The sequence below is a fragment of the Condylostylus longicornis genome, unplaced genomic scaffold (genome assembly GCF_029603195.1).
Source record: "Condylostylus longicornis isolate FDR11 unplaced genomic scaffold, ASM2960319v2 ptg000145l, whole genome shotgun sequence".
NCBI lineage: Eukaryota > Metazoa > Arthropoda > Insecta > Diptera > Dolichopodidae > Condylostylus > Condylostylus longicornis.
The window spans coordinates 638,918-663,769 of record NW_026578113.1 but is presented as its reverse complement, the minus strand read 5'-3'; the positions used below and the strand labels follow the sequence as shown (position 1 = coordinate 663,769).

The 24,852-nt window shown below is 22.6% G+C and overlaps 1 protein-coding gene across 2 annotated transcripts in view; it reads right to left on the bottom strand.

The window, feature by feature from the left end:
• Nucleotides 1–217: 217 nt before the first annotated feature.
• Nucleotides 218–24,852, bottom strand: part of LOC129615768 (TPR-containing protein DDB_G0280363) — a 93,876-nt gene continuing 69,241 nt past the window's right edge. The window contains exons 1-4 of one of the 2 annotated variants that reach the window (XM_055531145.1): nt 11,870–12,076; nt 4,533–5,178; nt 3,046–4,313; nt 218–1,090 (exon numbers count right to left, since the gene is read on the bottom strand). In XM_055531145.1, coding sequence (XP_055387120.1) covers nt 299–1,090; nt 3,046–4,313; nt 4,533–5,178; nt 11,870–11,911 — 2,748 coding nt within the window. In that variant the 5' untranslated portion in view covers nt 11,912–12,076 and the 3' untranslated portion in view covers nt 218–298. Of the gene's footprint in view, nt 1,091–3,045; nt 4,314–4,532; nt 5,179–11,869; nt 12,077–24,852 lie in introns of those variants that run through there. The other variant, XM_055531147.1, reaches the window with a different exon arrangement.

The following is a 24,852-nucleotide window of genomic DNA, read 5'->3' as shown; positions in this document are numbered from 1 at the left end:
TTAATCATACCAATTAATATAAAAATTATATTAAAGAAATAAATATATTTTTGATTTTCAGAAATAATTTGGAAATAATTTATTTATTTTAACATGGCACAAAAATACAAAAAAAAAAAAACACTATATATTAGTAGAATTTTTGAAAAAGAAAAATAATAATAAATTTAGAATTTCAAATCTAATCTATTAATAGCATTTATATTATATTTATTTGTTTTTTTATTTTTATTTTTAAAAAAATTTACTTGATATCTTATATTTTCAATAAATACATATATATTTTTATAGATATTATTCATTTTGCCATATGTTTTTTAATTAAAGCTTGTAATAATCTAACTTTTGCTTTATTTTCTTTATAATTGGCATATGTATCTTCAATTAGTTTTCGATCATTCTTTAACATTTTTCTACCATTTTGCTCTTCAAATAAATTTTCAAAATCACGTATTGATTTTTTTAAATCTTTCTTTTCCTCACGTACTCTTTCTAAATGTGCCCATAGTTCATCTAATGATAGCATATGTAAATTAACATCGTTTGTTGATGTTGGCTGTTGTTGTTGTTGTTGATTTATTGTTGTAGCATTTAATATTTGTTGTTGTTGATCTTGTTGTTGAATTTGATTTGAAGAATCTGTAGTTGAATCAGTTGTTGTAGATTGAATTGAACTATCTGTTGGAGATTCAATTGTTGATCCTGATATTATATTCATATTATTTATATTACCACTACCAATTAAATGATCTGATAATGAATTTGTTGTTGTATCGGTACTAATTGAAGATTGTTGTTGTATTGTTTCATATGTCATGGCTTCATGTTCTAAAATTGTTGGTAATTCAGATCCTACACCACTACCAGCTGGTATTGAAATACTACGTGTTATCATACGTTTTAAACTACGATAACGATCATATAATGGACGTGCTGCATCACGTTCTTCACGTGTTGATGGTCTACCATATAATGATTCAAAATATAAAAGACTATGTTGAACAGCTGTTTTCTCTTGAACTAATTGATCAGATGTTAATGTCTCTAAATTTTCTGGGCGATTTGATTCAGTTCGTTTCTCATTTAATTTCTAAAAATAAAATTTAAAAAACAAAAGATATTTTAATTTCAATTTTCCAATTTCTAGTTTTCATATTTTCAAAATTATTTATACACGTTAATTTTTATTGCAATTCAATTTAAATTTTGACGTTATTACTAAAAATTTTTATCTTCGCACAAGTTTTGAGAACCCACCTAATAAAAATTCTCAAGGATTATACTAAACAAAAGGAACATAAACATTTTAACCAAGACACAAACCGAATGAACAATAAGCTTTTTTTTTATAAATATTTAAACTTTATTTGATATTAAAAATAATGTTGCTGGAAAGTGTTGCAACAAAATAATATTGCCAGATGAGTTTGTTGCTGTAAACATTTATATACAAGAAAAAAACTTGTATGGAATTTTTCTGGACTTATATTTTTAAAAAGAAAACTATTTTTAATGAAACGGAAGTTTGGACTTTTATAGTTTAGTTCAACGAAAGTAAATTTGAGAAAATACAATATAAATTTTCAATACGATATACATACATACATAAAAATTTGTATATATAGTACAATAAAAAGGAAATCTTTCCTGGAACATGACCTTTCTAAATAATTTTTTTTATCTTTTTGAAATCTAATATCGAATTATTACACCAGAGGAATAGCTATTTACATACCTAACAATAAATTTTACAGTACACATATGTACATACGTTACATACATGTTGTTACCTAATATGAAACTTCCTATAAACAATCATAAAATTATTTCTCAATTTTTTTTTTTTCAAATTCTTTTTTTTCCTTCTCTACTTTCAAAATGTTTAATAAAATTTTTTATTCTTTTCCTTTTTCTTTTTTCAATTTTCCAAGAAAAACTATTAAATTTTTGAAAATTCCAAAAAAACTAAATAAATAAGTGGAGCACAATATTTTTTTTTTATTTATAAACATTGGCAAAACATTAAACGACCATGACCTGTTAAAAAGCGGAAAACAACAACAAAATATATTGAAATTCAACATTGAGAAAAACACTTGTCTCGTTATACACCACAGCATAGGAATAAAACAATAAAAATAGAGTAAATAAGAATAACAACAATATCTTCATGTGGTGTTTAAGATTACCAACGTTAATTGAATTCAAATTTTTTGGATTAATATTATTTACATTGTGCTTTGAATTTGTGTGTATGAATTTTGGTAAACCAATTAAATAGGTCTTCGATTATATTTAGATTTTTCGAAAATTCATTAAATGCTTCTACAAAAATGTTAATCTGTTTTAAATTGAAATAATTATCTGTTCAGATTTCACTTTACTTTTACCTTCTCTTTATACAATTTTATCAGATCCTTCGGTTTTAACACAAATTTCAAAAAAAAAATTATTTAGAAATGAAAATAAAAATAAATAGTTTTTTGCTTAAAATAATAAAGAATGGCAACCTTAAATATGACCGACATTAAATAAATTGCGGTAATTTTGAATAAAATCAAATGCTAGAGAATAATTATAAGTTAGACAAAGTTTGATGCTCAATTCTTATATTTTTTTTTTGCTACAAAATGAAAATGAAAAGGATAGAAAATTATGAGAAGTCATTAATTATTTTAAGGTTATGTTGTTTTCTTTTTTGTATTTACTAATTTGAAGAATTATTTATTTAGTAAAAAAATTATGCCAAAATGTTTTGAATGAAGAATTAATAATTTAATTTTTGTTTGTCGATGAACTTTATAAATTACTTATATTTTTAAAACTTTGTTCAATATTATAATTAAATATGGCTGAACTACAGGTATGTATGCACGTACATAAATATGTGTAAACTTTTGTTATAACAAGTGTTTTTTTTTTGAATGTCAAATTATTTTTCAATACTAATTAATCAATTAACTATACATTATTAATTGCCTAATAATAATTAAATTAATCTTGTTTGCGAATAATCAAAATAATAAAAAATTTAAATAAACTTACATTTTGTATTTCGTCCAAAGTTTCTTTCATTTTATCTAATTTTTGATTAGCATCTAATCCACCACTAACTTTTAAACCTAATGCTGCCATTGGATCAGATTTCAATTCTTGTTTTTCTTTTCTTAATTTATTAATTTCAGCTAATGCTGCTTTAATTTGTTTATCATTATAACGTTCAATTTGTGATGGTCTATAACCATATGTCTTTTCATAATTTTCCTCCAATAATGTTACTTTCTTCTTTAATGCATTTAATTTTTTATTAACAATTTTTAAACGTTCTTCGGGTGTTTGTAATAAACCTAATGGTAAGACATTTTGCATTACTTCACGTGTTTTTAAATTTTCCATTTTTGTAAATGTACGAAATGATTTAATTGGTTCATTATCAACAATAACAGCTGGTGCAGCAATTATTGCTGGTGATTGTGATAATGAATCAGATATAAAACTATTATTGCTATATTGATGATGATGATTATTATTATTTGTTGTTGATGTACAAGTTTTATTTGTACCGCTATAAGATGATGTAGAATCATCATCATTAAATGTAGCAAAACGTCTACATAAAACTGGTGTTGTTTGAATATCTTGTGGTGAACGATCCCAAGGCAGTGGCATAGCTGTAGAGGCATCTTGGTTTTGATGATGTTGGTGTTGTTGTTGTTGATTTGATATTTGAATACCACCATTGTTATTTTTTTGTTGTTGTTTTAATTGTTGATGTTGTTGTTGTTGTTGCTGCTGCTTTTGTTGTTGTTGTTGCAAACACAAATCAATTAAATTATTGTCGTTATAATCATTTGTCTGTGATGCTGATGTTGGTGGTTGTATTGATGATGATATAATTGGTTCGCCATCAGCAGCTTCTTCTTTACGATGTTCTTCTAATTTCAATTTACTGACGAAACCACGACGTTCATATTTTAGATGAGATATGTCATATTTATAAGCATTTTCATCGCCAGATCGACGTGAATATTTACCACCGCCACTACCAGAATTCGAACCGACTTTCTTAACAACACCTGATTTACGACCAGGTGGTGCACGAGTCTTCGAAAAACGTTCTGATGAACGCCGACGTTCATTTTCATTTTCGGATGAATCATCAAAACGATGCGGCGACCAACGGTGATTATTTGATCTAGCTGGGCTAGTATCCAAACGGAGACGAATTATAAAATTATTTGTTGGTTCATTTTGTTGTTGTTGTTGCTGTTGTTGTTGACTGTCTCCACTTTTATGACTCTTTACAGATTTAACTATTAAAATAAATTGGAAAAATTTTATAATATTTGATTTATAAATAGTAAATATTATTTGCACATTGCTGACAGAATAAAATGTTAAAAATGATTTAATTTTGGTTTAGGTTTGATTGAGTGAAAAAGGTTTAATGGTCAAAAAATTTTGAAAAAAAAAAAATTTTAACCAACAATGTATCAAATTTAAAAAAAAAAATCATTACAAATTTCACTTACTAGAATGATTATCATTCTCTGCAATTGGTTTCAAATTATTTGATGTTGTGTCTTCATTACAATCGATATTTGTGTTTCGTTCTTGTAATGGTTGTTTCTTAAAATCTTCATGAGATGATACACGACGTATCACTTCACAATCAGAACTTGTTATTAATTCTTCACTATTGGATCGTTGTAATTTACGATCAACTTGCGTTATTGATGATGTACTATCTAAACGTTCTTTTCGTTTTCTTGACTTTTGCCATTCTAATGGATCAATATATTCGGGTAAATAGCTTGGATAATTTTGTTGTAATTGATATTGTTGTTGTTGATTTTCTTGTTGACCATATTGTTGTGTTGAATAGTGATGATGATGACCATGATGATGATGACCGTGATGATGATGATGATGGTGATGATGATGACCATGTAAATGTTGGGAATTTTTTATATTATTTGCATTTTCATTATCGTTAACGCTAAGGATAAGGGCTTGTGATGATATTATTGCACAATTATCATTACATAAATTATTTTCATTATTTTCAATATCTAAATTATCATTTGAAGATGATGGGGTTGAAGATGTACTCGATGTACCGGTTAGACGACTTAAGTCGCCTTCACTCTGGCCATTGTTGGGATGGCGCATGCCGCACTATAAATAAAAAAAAAATTGAAAAATATGTTAAAAATAAAATCAAAGGTTAAAAAAATTTTGTGTAATTTTTTTAATAATTTAATTTAAATACATTCTTTATGTAATTTTGAATTAATGTTGTCGTCTTGTTGCATTTTAATGCTTATTTAATAATAGAAACAAAAATGAGAGATAAACGAAAAGAGATAAACTATTTCTCATATATTGTGTATTTACAGTTACAAAACAAATAAAACGGAAATATTCAATTTGTGAACACATTTTTATCAATTGTTATATTCTCAATTTAAGTGTCAAATGCAAGTAATAATAAAATTTATTGAGAAATTACTAATTTATAAGTGTGTTCATATTAAATGTATACATACATGTATGTAAGCACATGTACACAGCATGTACACAAAGTTTTACACATACTTTGGTCGGCTTGCTACACCTGCATACATATTATGTAAATGTATGTGTACGAAATTGAATTTTTTTTATTACTTATATTGTTAAAAATTGGAGACAAGATTACAGCAAGGGCGACCAGAGTTTATACAATAAAATTTTCCATAAGAGTATTCATACTATGCAATGATTTTAAAAATTGTATTATAGGTGATCCAATTTTGTTCAACATTTTACCGGTCCGTTAAATTTTATGGGTCTTTAAAATTTAGTACAATAGGCACTATGTTAAGTATTCAATGATTTTAAACTTAAAATTGTTAAATAGTTTCCTAATATGTCAAATGTTATACAAGTCTTTCATTTAAAATTAATAATTTCAATTCTTTTTATAAATGTTTTCAATTAAAAGTTGTCTAATTTCTGATCAAATTTTGACAAAAATTTCTCTTTTGCATGTTTTCAAAAATTTCAGCTAACAATTCTTTTATTTCTGATACAATCGAACTCATTTTGATGTAGGTACGTACCATCTTTAGAAATCTCTTGTTACAAAATCATGTTTCCATGGATAATTTTAGTCAATTTATATTAAACAGAAATTTATTTCTGACAATTTCAAATTTAAATTTAAGTAGTGCATAAGTACAATATATAACAAAAGATTTGTAAGATATTTAACCTGATTTTAAATGAATAATTTGTAATTTTATGACAAAAAGAAATTCCATTTTATGTTTTATATTAAATGTTCTTATTAATTTTAAGCACAAAAGTATTTTATTTTATAAATTGAGATTTATTTTGATCATGGACATGATTTATTATATTCAATTCATGATTATATAAATTGGAATGCAAATATATGGAATTTTTTTTTAACTTTAAAAAATGATTAGGTATTAAAGGAAATGTCTATTATTCTATTAAATTAATAAAGAGAGCACGTGATTTTTGTAACATGCTAAAATAGAAGTAAGAATAAAGAAACAATAAAGAGTATATGAGTCATATGAGAACATAATTTGAATGACAGTGAAAATGTCAATGATAGCAGAAAAATTTTAATAAAAGAAAGTTTATTTACAGAATTTTGGTATTTAACTCAATTGTTCATGACTTTTTGTAATTAGCTAAAATTTTTCCAAAATTTCTGTACTTTGTATATTAAAATTTTACTGCAAAATAGATGACAACTAATTATATATTTAAATAATATCAGATTTAGCCGAGAGAGGGAAATTTTGAAAAAGATTGACAGAAAATTATTTTCATAATTCCATTTATGCATAAGTACTCGTATATGTAAGTATTTATTTTGAAATCTTTAGAAATTTTATCGCCAATTTTGACCTAAAAATTTAAGTACCTATACAAGTACTTTTTACAGACATATAACTGACTGTAAACTATATTTATAATATACTGTAATAACCGATATTTATAAATATCATAATAATGTACTTAATGTATAACAATTTTTCATTTATTTGATTTCGAACACATATTTTTATTACCTAGTAGCGGATTTTTATAATTCAAATTTGCATTAAGCATAAATTTTTTTTTTATATAAAAAAATAATAATTTCAGGTCATTGTCGTTGCGCTAAGAATGCAATAAAAAATGACTATTTATAGAAATTGATAAGAATATGTCATATACAAATGATACTTTTTGTACTATTATCAATTTACTATTATTAAAGAACAATGCATTATCATTGTTTTGGTTTCAATTATAATTAAATATTATTGACGTGTAAGTCCAGTATAACAATATTGTTTTTTTTTAGGTCAATTATAAAAACAATATACGAAAGGGGATTATTGTGGATTTCTATTTTGAATAGAAAATGAAATATTTTATTCCACTGATACATTACATACTACAATTAAGTAGAAGAGTATTTATTTTAAACTCTCTTCTCGCAGTTCTCTTTCCCCCAATCAATTAATTCAGAATGCGTTATCCAAAAATCATTGCATTAAACTTAATGTAGATTTTAAAATTAGTATACTGCATTACTGTAGAACAAATATGAAATTGAAATATTTCAAATAAAAGATTTATATTTAAAGTGAAGTGTATAACAGTTTTAGAAAATGAACTATATTAACAGTAATTTATGTAAAATATTTAACCGACTTCACGAATAAAAATTTTAATTCATTTTGCGTAAAAATTCGAACAATTTTGTCCAATCATTCATCATTATTTTGAGGAACAAAATTGAATTATTTTATCATTTGCTCTTCTTTTGCAATAACAATATTCAATAAATAATTACATAAACATTTATGTCCGATAAAATATCACTTTCACGAACTATGTAAATCAGACTCCCTCCATTGTATATTCTGAACGGTCGTTGAAGAGACAACCTTACATATTCTGTGTAATTGTTGCGTTCTGGCTGTCAAGAGATACAGAAGGTTTTGGGCGGAGCTTTGTTAGTGTTCCGGATATTTCCGGATATTTGGGATACGAGAGAGCTACGATAATCCAGTTCTGGCTGCGATGGCCGAAAGGGAAGAATTTTCTTTGTCAATATCTCTCATTAGTAATCTACAATTTACAATCTACATAGGTATTTCAAGAATTCCAATTTGTAATCGAAGAAATAAATTTAAATATGAGACAATAAAATTAAATTTTTTTCAAAAAATTTTCATACTTGAATATTTTATTCACTGTAACCAATACAAATTTTCTTTCTACACCTTAATCATTATTAAGCGCAAAAGTTGTAGAGGTCAATAAAATAGTTTAAAAAAAATTAACATGATCATTATAATTAACATGTTAGTAATAACATTTAATATACTAAGTTCATTGAAGTAACATCATCTATTATTATAAATTTGTGGTTTCTCGTTTTAATAATGGAAATCCCAATTCAAAGATGTAGAGCTTTATAAAATTGCTTATAATTTTATGGCTGAGAGGGGGATTCACTTACAAATTATGAATTTGCGGTTTTATTGTTATACTTAGTTAAGTATTAATAAATTTGGAACAAATATAGAATTTTTTTTTGGAAATGCTTTTTACTAATAAATAATAAAAAAGTAACATAGCGACTAAAATTATATTCGAAAAAATTCATATTTAATTTTGGGTGTTAACTAATTACAAAAAAATAATAATAGTATCTTTCTCTCTCTGTCTTTTGCACAAGTTGAACATTTTCTTAAAAATTTTAAGAAATCGCGTAATAAATAAATTTTATTATCTAATTAATTCTCATTTGCACGTCATACATAAATTACTTATAGGTATAAGAAAAAATTCAAAAAATTTTTATATATTAATGACATTACTTTTTGGCTAAAATTAACACATTAAAATTTTTATATAAAAGCTATAATAATTTAATTTACGCCCATATATTGAGTTCATTTCTCGATAACTTTTTTCTAAATTTAAAAATATTTTATAATTTTTAATTTTGTTGAAATTTGCAAAAAATTTCAATTAATTTTTTTTTTTAATATTAAGGATGGGCCTTAAGTAAATATAATTAAATTAATATGAAAAAATAATATTCGAATTTATAATAAGTATAGCAGTAAAAGCCATTCTAATTCCAAAGCTCTTTCTAATTCGAAAAAATGCAAAAAGAAAAAAAAATTTTGTTTACGGAATCGAAAAAATTGTTACACATTAACATAATCAAGCTAAGAAAACAAAAAAAAAAAAGTAGAAATTACTGGCAAAAAACCACAAAATAGATGTCATCTTTAAAAATAACAATTTATTCTGAATTTGATTTAATTACCTATAATTTTATAAAAATTAAAATAAAATATTCATAAAATTGGTATAGAAATAATATGTAAATTTCTCTTTTCATTTTTTTTTTGTATATTTTTGGGCGCTAATAGAAACCGGCTTTTTGCATATTTTTTTTACTTAAAATATTTTTTAAAGGTAAATTTTTAAAGAAAATAGAAAAAAATTTTAATAAAAGCGTTCTTGAACCGGTTTATCTATACAAAATTTATTAATCAATAAAAAAAAAATAGTAAATTTATCAAAACAAAATTAACATTATTAAAACATTCGATACCAAATTTTTTGTGTAACTAACTACTAAACGTATATTTTTATAAATAAATATTTAGTAAAATAAATTATAATTTTGTTACATCACAGTTCTGATAACTTTGCTTTATTGATGTATAGTTATAAGTCCCATAAAGAATTACACTTAATATGAAGTCAATAGAGCTTCTTAATTCCACTGGTATTGCAGATTTGAGACCCACCACAAGTGGATCCCTCAAATCAGGAATTTCAAAATAAATTCAAAATACCCTACAGAACTTTATTAAATAACATTTTTATATTTGTAATATTAATTGTGAATATAAAATGTAATGGAACTAAATCCATATAATAATTATTAACCAAAGGCTAAAATGATTATATTGAAAAGAAATATTAACAGAATATACATACATGGTAATCAGAAACATCTACTTCTAAAACAATCCGAAATAGCAAGCAGGAATTACTGTGACGACGACAAGGAGATTACGGTGGCTCATCTCCTTCACTTATGTCCAGCTTTGGCAGAAAGAAGGCAGAAATTCATTGGATCTTTTTTCTTTTTACGGACTACGTATTTAGCGAATGTAAATGCTAGGGGTTTTGGCCGGTTTCTGAAAAGCTCAGGTTAGTGCTCTTGAGGGTGGATTCGGCGGTATCACAATGGACCTTATTGACCTATGTGTACCTTGAGATAGCCGCATTAACCTAACCTAACCTAACCTAACCTATACATGATATTTTCATATCAATGTATATATGTTACTAAATATATTTCAAAGAGTTTTTATACCCGTAAACCAAATCGTAAAACTAATAATTACTAGATGGTACTATTATTTTATTGTAAATCAATTATTTTATAAATTTACAAGATATTAAGCATTATTTAGCAATTTTTAAAATTAATTATTAGTTCCGAAGAGAAATTAATTATTTTATTCATTATTTACCTTTAAAAGTATACAATTAAAACAATTCAATATTATTATTAAACGTTTATAAATAATAGTAAGTATAAGTACTTATTTAAAATTGTAATTAAACTTATACATACATAATATAATTAAAAATACTACTTAAATATTACTACTCGTATTAAAACAATAATTAAATAGCAATAAATTGCTATTCTTTTGAAAAATACTAAATTTGCGAATTGCAATAAATTATATTATTTACAGTTAATTAATAATTATAAAATAAAAGAATAAATTAAAGCTTACTTTAATATTTTCTATACTATTCACATATTATTGTAGAATAACTAAACCTGTTCTTACTGCAATTTTGATACGAAAAATAGTTATTTAAAGAGAATCACATAATGCATTCTTCCTATCATAAATTCAATTTAATAATGAAAAATTAAATTAAAGAGGAAGTAAAGTATTACGGAAGAATTTTTCTAATCTTACAAAATAAACAATTGTTAGTAGAAAATTTAATTGTAATTAATAACTAATAAATTTTAATTAAATGTCTGCGTAATTTCACTAAAATCATAATATGATTATGTACAGGGTGTACACAATGTGATAAATTTCTAATTTCTGAAAATTTAATTTTACATAATCACCTACATTCTGTTAAAAGCATCACTTGACGTGACGGACTGTTATTCAAAAATTTTATACTTTTCTGAATAAAATTAATTTAAAACAAAATTTGAAATTTTGAATCTGAAAATCAAAATACTTTTCAATAATATCCCATTACGCCAAATGATGCCATTAATAGTAAAAATATGAGTAAATAACTATGAATATATCAACCAATAAAGCTAAATCGAATTTGAATTCACTTCTGATTCAAAAACAAAAAAAAAACAATGTAATTAACTACGCTCTTCTTTTAATTGTTATACACTTAATTACAAACTTAATACAAATTCATACGAAATAGAGACCGATAAAAAAAATCATAAATCAATGATTTATTCGAATAATCACTAATTTATTCAATTTTAAAAACTTTACTTGAATGTAGTCTGTATAGGTACTAAATATTAAATTTGACGGCCTGCCTCTCTTAGTAATTTTCGAATAATGATTTCGATTGAATACCGTTATTCGTATATTGTGCAAAATAATAGCAAAATTAAATAGCTAACGAGATTTTGTTAAAAATTTAGAAATTATTAAGATTAAAAAATAATTGTCAAAAATAAAAATTTGATCAAAGAATCAAAATATTACAACAAAAATAAATATTAGATTTTATATTTAAAATTAAAACTTACATGAAATCGTTTTTTAAGTAAAGAAAGATCTAATAATTTCATTTTTGATTCAATTTAATAGGAAATTGACGAAAAATAAAACCAAATTATAATTTTAAAATGTTTTTCAATTATTAAATTTAAAATTATATTTATTTGTGATATTTAAAATTAGTTCAAATAATTATTAATTGTTTTTTTAAATAATTTTTAATTCTTTATTTTTGGTATGGAGTCTTTTAACAGATTTCAAAAAGAAGAACTTTTATAAAACAAAAGTTCCCTTTTTGTTTTTTATATAAAAATAATTAATTGTTTTTAATTATAAATTAATGAAATTATTCGAATTTTAATAAATTTTTTAAATATTTTTAAATATTTTATATTTTTATATTTAATAAATATTTTTTTCACTTATTTATTTAATAATACTGATTGATTTTTTTCTTTATTTATGTTTCAATTAAAATTTTTTATTAATTTTAAATAATTTTTATAAAAATATTTTGACAATTTTTTTATTCAATTATTTTCATATGTTTAATTTATTAAAAATTATTTTTTAATAATTCTTTTCTTTTAATTTATTCAAATAATTATTATATTATTTATTTTAATTTTATATTTTATTTTTAAAATTCTCATCTATTTTTTTTTCAAATTTAAATTTTCAATTAATTTTTCACTTCAAATTTTAAATATTGTTGAGTAAAGTTTAGTAAAATGTAGTATGCAATCTTTAATATTCACAATAGAATAATGAAAAATTAATTTCTTCTTTTATTCTCTTTTATTATCAAAAATATTTTTTATTTAAAAAAAAAAATATGTAGAGGGCTACATATGTAATTAAATTTCAAAAGTCACGTTATATTAAAAAAATTTTTTTTTTAATATTCTAATTTATCAAAAATAATTTATTTCTTTGTTTATTTTTTGTTTCTTCCTATTCTTTCTAGGATTATATCACAATGAAAAACTAAACTAGACTGAAATTTTCATTTGGTACTAAAATGTATTTAAATCATGGATAACAATAATAATCAGGAAAAAAAAAAAATAAACACGAAAAAAAAATATGTGTATAACAAATTATCACAATAAAAATTAAATGATAATTTTCCTGTCTTTAAAATTAAATTAAATAAAAAAAACAAAAATGTTATAATAATAATGATAATAATAATAATTTGAGTTTAATTTTCTTTTTAGTACATGTATGTATGTATATGTTTTTGTTGTTATTGTATTCTAATATACATAAGTATATATAAGAATATTATTTACTTTTCACGTTTATATTAATGCAATATAAAAGAATTTTTTGAATTTAATTTAATTTTCTCTTTTCACATTCACACATTTACAAAAATTTTTAAGATGTTTTTTTTTATATTATGTACTTATTTTTTCTTTCTTTTTTATATAATTCTTAATTCTTTGTTTATTTAATAGTAAATTTTTAATTTTTTTTTAAAGTCATTTGTTTTAACAATTTGGTATTTGTTTTAAAAATTTTTATTATTTGTTTCAAAAACTTTATTATTTGTTTTAACAGTTTTTTTTGTCTTGTATAGACTTTTTATTAATTTATATTTTTTTTTAATAATATATTGATATTTAATAAATTATCGTCTGTATTTAAAGTTTAAATAAATAAAAGTCTAATAATTTTAGAAAGTACCTTCAGTTTTTTAAATATTTTATCTTTTGATTTTAAATTTTAACCTTTTGTTTTGCTAAATTTTTGTCTCTCTCTCTCTCTATTATTATTTTAATAGTCAATATTTAATTATCTCATTTATTTAATTTCCATTATTAAAAACTAGTTATGTTCAGTATTTGAGTAAACTTTAATTTAAGTAGCAATTAAAAAAACACACACGCTACATATTACTTTTTAACTGTTATACCTTTGTATATATAATAAATTTGTATTTATTAATTAGATTATATTAATTTTTTTTTAATTATTAAATAAATATTTAGTTAACATTGGTATTATAATAAAACGAAAAACAAAACAAATAAAATTAATTTTCTTTTTATAATAAAAATTTAAGAGAAAAGGTACTTAACGCACAACCACAATTTTGTTTTAATTAATTTTTGAATTTGTTTTAAAAAAAAAATTTTTAAATTATTTTACAAACATTTTTGTATTTTTAATAAGTAACTTTTTTTTTTTAAATATTTTTATAATTTTAATTTAAACTTGAAATTCACATCTGTTTTTCTTTTGTTTAAAAATTTTTTATTTTTTTTTCAAATATTTCAAATTTTCTCTAACAATATTTCAAATATTAAATGTTTTTTTAACAATATAACAGTTTTAAAAATTTATAAAATAAGAAAAAATAATAATTATATTTTTACAATTGAAATAAAATTTAAATTATTTTTTTTCTTTCGTCGTCTCATTTAAACGAATTTATTTAGTTTTTAAATTAAAGTTTTGTGCTTTTCAATTGTTTTTCCATAATTTTTAATAAAAAAAATTTTAAATTTTAAATTATTAAATTTAAATTTCTTCTTTTTTAATTTTAATTTATTTTATTTTTTTTAATATTAATAAAAATTTAATAATAAAATGTCTTTCTAATTAAATTCTTTCTTTATTTTTAATTAATTTTTGTGTTAATTAAACACAAGACCCAAAATGCTGCTCTTTAAAGGCCGCCTTTGCAAAAAAAAATTTATACTTTTCTTTTTGTTTTTGCGTGTATAACAAAAATTAATTATTATACGGTATTTAATTTTTTTAATTTAGCTTTTTTTGTTTTTATTTAGGGAAAAAAAACTTTTATTGACAAGTTTACGTTTTGACTTTGAATCGAAAACTGAACAGATAGTCAATCGATACTGGTGTATAATAGCATTTCACTTAAAAATAAAAAAAAAAAAAATAATAAAGAAAACAAAAAATTCTTTTAACGTTGTTGTTGCCGTCGTAGGTTCTAATATAGCAAAAAGCTTTTTTTTTTTTTTCGTGTTCGCGTGACAGTGTGAATTTATTATTATTATTATTACAATACGATTAAACAAACTACTACATACTATTCATACATGTTATGTATACAAACAAAAAAAAACTTAATTTTTTTTTTTTTCATTTTAAGATATTGGAGCAAAATTTTTTCGGTATATTAAAATTAAATTTTCTATTTATAATACTAGAAAATATTAATTTTAACGCAAGGGGTATAAGTTCCAAATTTATATTAAGTTCTGTGTAATTATATTTAATATAAGCAAGATTTTGTAATTTAAAAAAATTAATAAATACTTTTAGGGCCTATAATTTTATTAATTTAAACAATTATAAAAGAGGCATTTTCCCACGTTGCCACACACGATCTTGTCGTAAGAACGTTATCAACCTGATGATCATGTCAATCACGCCGATCACTTTTATTTCCAAATGATTTTTATATGCAATCGAAGCTATTCTTGAAAACTTTTTCTTACCTGTTTTATTTTTCTATAATAATACATAATTGTTTCTACAAATGCAGTAAGTAGCATATAAAAGAATGCAATATGATTCAAAAATTTACAATTATTTGCGCTAGCGTCGAACACTACTGACTCAGATTGATGCCAATTGCTTGCAAATTATGCTTAATTTCCAAAACGCACTAATATGGTATTAATACATAATTCAGCTTATAAGTGTGAATTGTTGAATTGTGTATTAGTACCGTATTACTGCATTTTAGAATTTAAGGTATGTTCTGGAAAAACGTCAAATTTATTAGAAAGTTAAATTTGTAATCAACATTTGTAATCTAATTTTTTCAGCAATCAAAACTTGTATTGCTGAATAATATTTCCATATAAGCAGCATTAAAATAAGCAGAAAAAAAAAGTTATTTTATGACTGATGTGGACCGGCAAAACATTTTTGAAATAAAATCAACAAAAAATATCGCCGAATTTTAGGTCAGTGCTTAAGATAAATGTGATAAGATACTTAACAAAAGTGTTATATTAAATCAAGTTAACAAAATTTAATTAAAATAAAATATTTAAGTATTATTAATAGTTATTAGAGATATTGTGTAACTGAAAATTATACCATTTTTTGATACATCAAATACTTAGTATGCGCCAAAAAGAATATCTTACAGTTGAAAGAAACAACGTTTAATTTAATTAAAATTTCTTTTTATTTTTTATTTTCGAATACGTTTCGTAAATTTGTATATTATGTAGATTACATACATATAATATTTTGTTTTTACTTATTTTTTTTTTTTAAATATGAGCTTTTTATTCAGCCGCCTTACCTCACCCCGAACAATTTTTTTCAATTCTTTTACTCGCATACAATCGTTACCCATACTTTATAATTGTGAATGATGATATCGAACACATTAATTTTTTTTTGCTTTTTATAGGTAGGTAGTATATAGTTATTGTTTTTTTTTTTTTCATTTCTTGTAGTCCAAAAAATAATAGTGAAAAAATTGTTATTTTTCGAAACTGTGAGTTTTCAATTTTTTTTTTTTCTTCAAATTTTTTTGTTTTTTTTTTCAAGAATTATGAATGAAAAAAGTGTTTCAGCGGGACATACACGTGTTGATCATAAAAAATACTGTAATTAAATATGTATGTAAAAAGGTATGCGTTGTATATTGTTGAACTAAAGACCTTTTAAATGAATCTATTTATGTAAATCGATCGATTTTGTGGTTTTTCACAAACATTTTTTTTTATGTTTACTAACTTATAGCATTGACATGTGAATTGTGGTAAAGACGGTCAAAAATAGACTTTTATAAATATCTTAGACCAACTTAAATTTCACTTTATTGATTTTATTTTAAGTTTTATTTTTAAATTGGTATGGGCACTTATAGTTCTACTAGAGTTCCTACTTAAATACACGTACATATATAGAGTAGTTTTTAGCATTACGAATATTATTTTAGAACCAGACGTAATTGTTTTTACTAAATCCTATACTAAATATTTATTTTTCATTTAAGTAAACCTGATTTTTTTTTATTTTAAATTAATAATTATGAAGTATTTTTTGTTGCAAATAAGCAATGAATGGAGCTACAAAGTTCTATTTTTATTTAATGTGCCACTATTAAATTTAGTCGCACTATTACTAAAATTAAGGTAATAATCATAGCCCTATCATGAATTTCGTTTATAGTTTTGAAATTCGGGAAATTACGAATATCATATTGTTGATTCCGAATTAATAAAATTCTGCTCGAAATATTCGTAATAGAGTAGTCATAAATTACGTTCGTAGTACAAAAGTATACTAAGAAAATAATTACACGTAACAAGTAATTTGAACGACCTACCTCAAATTCTACGTCGTGAGATTCACAATATGGCTGAATATCTTGCAATGTATACATAATTTTTTGTAAGACCTACTATAGAATTAAGAATTAAAACATAGTTTCTAAACATATACATATTGATATACATATGTATATCCAATAATTCATATTCAAATTATGTAACTCAATACCTCATATTGATTACACTCATATACTTATAATAAAGTTGATAACTCAATAGCTCGTAATAATATTAAATAACTTGTTATCTTAATGTATATTCGTACTTAGTATAGATAGTATAAACTATAGAGTAAGAAATTCCTAATATTACATTTCTTGCTAATATGAGTTAAAAATTTTAAAATGTATTTACAACTAGATGCAAGACAAGTTTTATTATAAAAATAAAGAATAAATTAACTATTCTACTTACTATTAGCATCATAAATTCCGCTTTGCTTACTATTTGCATATACTTACTGTATGCCAACTATGCTCACTATTATTTCAGAAACTCATTACCTAAAATTTCAAAACAATATCGATTTTAACTACTTAAAATACTTAAGAGGTCCTACTAAACCTCCGCAATTAAATACGAAATTAAATACTTACTAATCAATTAAAATTTAACCTCATCTTATTACATACGATTAAAAAACAGAATTGCCTTGGCCTGTTAACAAAATTCTTAAACCGCTAAGAATGCTCTGATATTATTTAATTAATAATTTACATATATACATACTTATACTACGATGGTACATCATAGAAAATAAATTTTCAACTCATTCTTACTTCTTTATTGCTTTCCAATTTTAAATGTTCTGGAACAATTATCAATGAATTGATGGTATTTCCTTCACATGAGATCAAAATATCAGCGTTCACCAAATGATTTAAATAAATATTTTCATTCATGTTAGATTTCACAATAAATAAATTCTCTTTCTTCATTTTTTATAATAATAAAATGTTTTTTTCACGTTAGGTATAACCTTCAAAAAAAATTTCAATCTTAATTCTTCAATGATTTAACAATAACTGATGTTAAAATCATTTTATCTTTTCCTTTTATATAAAAATAAATAAACAGCGTAAACTGTAAAAATTTATCTTCTATTACCTTCCTTAATAATTTTCTATCTTCTTCTATTACTTTAAAGAATATTCGATATACTTTTATGTGAAGACGATAATGTTTATGTTGCAAGCATAAACATAAATACATGTTATGTATGTACATATGTATGTATATTATGCTATTTATTTTAAAATGATAAGGGTCAAATTTATTTGAATGAAGTTATAAAATAATTAAAAGGGTCATTTTCTAGAATATTCTAACAAAATTTGACAACACAAGTATAAAAAAATTTAACATCTGTTATTCCTATACGGTTTATATTCCAATTTTGTATATACTATGCAGTGTTTAACATCTGTTGTTAATATTTTCACTTTTAACAAAATACTTTAACATTATGCATTTAACATTATGAATGAATAATGTTTTTCATTCATATTTCACAATATTACGAAGTCTAAAATCATGCAATATTAAAGAACAGAGGTTCAAACTAGGAGGTATTTAAGTATTATAATATTCTAAATATTTATTTATAAAATGTAGTTCTAGAATAATTTATTTGAGCACAATTTTGGTATAACAACTAAATTGACACATCAAGATGAGAGAATATTCGAGAATTTTCTGGAATATTCTTATTTGAATTGAATTAATCAGAAATGCTGTAATATTGTGCAGCTATCACATAAAATTTAATAATATGCATATAAGGAGCAATACTAAAATTAACTCACTTATACTCACAGATATACATATGCATATACACGTATATAATATTTCAAAACTCTTACGACAAAAAATTTTACATTACACCTATCTACCTACCTGCTATGCAACAAAGAATATTATAGCTCTGACGCAGTTAAATGAAAAAATCTTTCAAAAATTAAAAAAGTTGTGCTGACTAATTCGATAATTTTAAAAAAAATTTGCATCATTCTTTTTGGAACATGCCTATTTACATATGTATATAAGTATATGGATTGGAACGCATTCTTTATATAAAAATTTAGTCTGAAAGCAAAATGAATAAAAAAGAAAATCTGATAACTTCAACTTAACAGTGTAAGTTTAATTCATGATTCAAGTTTTATCACGAATCATGAACTAAAACTATGACGCATTATTAACATTTATTTTACCGTATATTTTATCAGTTCAGATTTAATGGAATAACATAAATTTCAATACAGCATAACATAACATTCCCATTAGAAAGAATATATTATGTGTTAACATTATGAATGTTAAATGCAATTTCTTCTGTTAACGTTAATTATAAATATGTATTTTATTATGTTAAAAATGTCTACCTCAAAAAGTTTACATTATTTATTAAATTATGAATGTATGTACATATGTACATATAGTAATGATTTCTCTATTAATTTTAACAGTCATGTTACAAAATTGCATAATAAATTTTAATGTTGAGAATAACGTGTTTATTTCACCTATTATTCTTATCTGTAAAATAATTTAACATTATAAGCTGGTGCAATTTTATAACAAAAAAATCGAAGTCAATTTAATTTTCGAAAATAATATTTCGAATCCATTATGTTATTGAATCATTGAAATTCATTAATAAATTTTTATTTTCATATTAATAACATTGAAGAATTCTATATTAACGTTGTAATCTTATAATAACAGAAACACACAACTAAACTGGTATAGGAGTAAATCGTATCTAATGTCATGCATTTTAATGTTACAAAAATTTCTGAGTTGTAGAGTAATTTTTACATAAGAATAGAGAGGGCCAAAATTTCTTAAAAGAATAAAATTCTTCTAATCTAATATTCTAATTAGAAATCAAGATTTAAGTTAGAATTTATATAAATACATACAATATCCAAAAATTTACAATATCCTCTTCGTCTAATGTCTAGGATTAAAATAAATAATTTAATAATTAAAATATTTCTTTTTGTTTGTCATTTTTAGATTTATTCTTTATTTTTTATATTAAACGATTTTAGCAGTTTGTTTAAATTTATTCTTGAACATTTTGTTTCTTCTTTTTATTACGGATTTTAATTACCTACATACATATACATGTATGTATATATATGAGTGAAAAAAGAAATGGAAACTATTTAATCATATTAATAAATTAAATTTATAAAATTAAAATATCAAAATAATTATCAATGACGTCAGTATTTTTTTAAAAAATACTTTAGTAAAATTTATGATGCCCGCCTTTTTTAGCAATTTTGATTTTTTTGTTTTTGATTTTCTTCGTACAGATGAAAGTTTTGTAAACAAATAAAAAATGAATTAAGAAAGAAAAATTAAAGAAAGCAAAAATGAGATTCTAATTATAGAATAAAAAAAAATTTTTAATTACAAAATTTATTTTAAAAAAATAAAATCATCATTATTACACTCTCGTAATTTTTAATTTTTATTTTTCAAAGAAAAGAAGAAGAGAAAATTTATGTTTTGGAAATTAACACATTTCGATAATTTCGGAATTTTAATGACCATTAAAAAAAATATTAGATCATTTTTTATAAAAACAAAAAATATTTAATTATTTTTTGCGTTCTTGTTCCTTTAAATGCAATTTGAATTCAAAAATATTCGCACTGTTATGACAAGGGCTGTTTCTGAACAGATTATTGTTCTACAGAAAGGATAATATTGTATATATGTATGTATATATATTAATTGAAAATATGTCATTTCATTTTAAACTAGTGTCGTTTAACTATATTCTAACTTTAACAAGATATGCTAAAATTTAAAATATTATACATTTGAACATTGAGCCTTATTCTAGTTGTCGAAGTAGAGCGACAATTGTCGTCACGACTTGAATTTGATATTCTAAATGGCGATTACAGTGACACGTGTCGTGGAATAGCGGGAAAATGTGTTTCAGGTATATTCCAGTTGTCGTTGTAGAGCGACACATGTCGTAGTTTTTTGTCGAAATGTATTTAACAAGTGACAAGCGAGATGGATAAACCAAAAATGTAAGTTTAAACAAAACAATTTAATAAAAATATAAAAAATAATAAATTTTGTAATTTAATACATCAATTAAACCAAATAATATATGGTTTGGAAGTCTGTAATAGCTTATATATCTGTGAATAAAATAAAATGTTTGTAACTAATGTATTTGAAAAAATTATTATCTTACACTCCATTTGGCAAATCCAATGGATTAGAGCTGTCCCTAATCTTAAATCTTTTGATCCTTAATTGTTGTTTTTTTTCAATTTCATCACTCTCGGAGTCTGATGAATCCATAAATCATAATGCAAATGACGACATTTTTTATTTCCCTCGTATTTAAAAAAATAAATATATACACCGAATTTTTTTTTTTAGTTTGAACTTTACTCGCCAAAATTTCTTTTTAAAATGTATCAATTTCACTTGAAACGTTTCATTTTCGTTTATTTCTCGCAGTCACGTCACTCGACAACTAGAATACCACATTTCAAATGATGTGACAACGACAACGACAAATGTCACGTAAGTGACGCGACAACTAGAATAAGGCTCATTGTTTTACAAAATGACAACGAGAAGTATTATGCTGTGTAAATCGAAATAACATGAGAAAAATTTACATTAAATTTCTAAGCTGTGCATAATATATATAATTGATGCGATTTAGAGAAAAATAAAGGCTTGAACAAAAGTTACTACAATTCGACAATTAAAGAAAATTCATTCATACGAGTATTTTTTTATTATATTTATTTCTCAAAAATTATCTGAGCAATTCAAATTATAAGCAGAGATACTTTATAAAATTATATTTCGATGTAAGAATTTTTTATTTTATTTCGAATTTATTTTATAAATTTTTCACTACATACATCGGATACTAATTTTCTAATTTAAAGAACTAGTACAATATTTTTGGAATTAACGATAACACAATTCTCATTTATACTCTTAATGAGAAAAGTTATAAATATTTATTTAAATTTTAAAATAAAAACAAATCATTTCCAAAAAAATTTTATTTACCAGAATAATTGAAGCACCTTTTTCAAAAATTTTATTTTTAAATAACTTTTATTTTCAATTTTAAAAAATAATAATAAAAATTCTTTGTATTTAAATAATAAAGGTTTCAATGACAAAAACAAAATATTATTCTTTTAACACATTTATAATAACAATGAATATACACCAGAATGATTTTAATATATGTATATATATTTAATATCGTATAATGAATTTGAAGTCGATATTTTTAAGTATTCTTCAATTAAATTCAAATTTTTTTTCTTTTTTTAATAAATTACTTTATAAAGTAAAAAAAAAAACTCATTTTATTTTACCCAAATATACCATTCTTTTGTACATATGTGGGTAGGGTACATAAAGAACATTTTTGTCTCTTAATATTTAATGTAAATAAAGAACATATTTTGAATCAAATTGAATAAATATTTCTGTACAAAATGTACACAAATACACGCATGTATAAATATGTATACATATAATGAATGGAATTTAATTAAATAAACACAAAAAACACTTTCTTTAAAATTCTTAAGATATTATTATGGTGGGTATTTTTTTTAAATTACTAAAATAAATTCAAAATTTTTACCATACTTCCAAAATAAAGTTATTCGTATAGAACAATAAAAAGAAATTTTTATTCACGAAGAAAAAATTAACAAGGAATTTTTTTTTTTTTTTGTTGTACAAATGACCTTGGGAATTATTTAAATATTGTCATAACATTTTTGTTTTAAAATCAAAAAAAAAACAAAGAAAGGATGAGAGTTTTATTTTAACCATGCCCCGACGTAAAGATTTTAAAAGATTTTATATTTTGATATTTCAAAATTAACACGATACAATATTGCCCGAAAGTGAAAAGGATGTCATAACAAAGACGGAAAAAATATATTGCCATCTGTACCAAAGTTAGATACCATGTCAATTTCGGAAATTTTTCCAATTTTATAAAAATATCGGACAAGTGAATAAATGCTATAATACTTGTTATATTTCTCTGAACTTTTGTGACTATAACGTATAAATAAAAATATATCAAAATTTTATACGATATTGTAAAATATAATTAGTTCAATAAATTATTTTGCATCTTCTAGCCTATTGTTCTACTATAAACAGAACTATAACATTTCCATTTTCTCTTAAAACATAATTGTATCAGCGTGGACAAAAACCCTTTTAATTTGTAAAAATCTAGTATTCTAATAAGTTCGCAAATTTGTGAGAAATTTCCATTTTTTGTGTTAATATAATAAAATAAATGCATAAAATGTCCTAAAAAAATGTCACATCATATAATTGACCCTAAATTACAAAAAAAATCTTAACTAATTTTGCATTTTTATTTTTTAACATTTTTTACAAAATGAATTGCTTTTATTTTAATTTTAAATAAATTTTACCTCTACTTTTTAACAATTTTAATAATTTGATATTTTAAAAAGTTTCAAAATCATCTGAAACTTTATTATTTTTGCATACATACATACATAAACAAATATGTATGACAAAACTTAATCGTATTTACAAAAAAACTCGTCAGCTAAATTCTTTTATAATATGAAAAATAGAATTTTTCCTATGCTCGCAATTTCGCAAATAATAGATGGCACTGTTAGATTTTCATTAAAAATTTACGAACATTCTTATACACACAAATAAAATCAATCCAATATGAATAATAGAGAGCGGAAAATATGTTCTACACACTCACGCAAACAACACAGTATGTTTGTATGTAAACTTTATGAATAAATTTTATATTGCTGATGTAAAAAAAAAAAATTAACAACAAAATCACATTATACATTATGTTTATATTTGTTTACATGTAAAGGTGTTAAAATTTTAGAATAATAAAAACTTTGTAACATACACAATAAATTCCGTGTCGCATGCTACAATTCTGATTATGTGGTATTGAATGGAACACGATGATGTAACATATGTAATAACACTTTTCATAACTGTATCAAAAATTATGATATTGAGAGCTTTATAATGAGCTTAAAATTATAAAAATTTAAGAAAATTTTATAGTTGTATATACTTACGAATATTGTTCGAAAAATTGACACTTACCTGTAAATAGAAAAACAAAATGAGAAATTAAAAATATGTTTGTAATTAATATTAATTAATTAAATAATAATGTTTACATTAGAGATTATTATTACGGTATAAATTTAGAATATTTTATTGCTTAATACTAATACGTATGTAGAGCAAATTATATAGATAGAACAAATTATGAAGGAAGCTGAGGAAACTTTAATCCTCAAATAAATTTGACAATTTTGTAAAAAAGAGACACATACATATGTATATGTAGTAATATTTTAAATGGTAATGACATTTTACGTGATACCCAATTATATCTGTAATAAGCATATATAAGAGATATAGTAAAAATATTGACGAATAATCCAAATTGGTTCAAATTTTCAACTTTTAACAGCTATTTGCTTATATATGCAAATTCAGTAATTTTTAGTTTCAATAATCTTACATTTCATTTAATTGTGATTTTCAAATATTTTGTAATAATTGTGACAATAATTATGATTTTTAAATATTTTGAAGACTAATCTACTCACCAA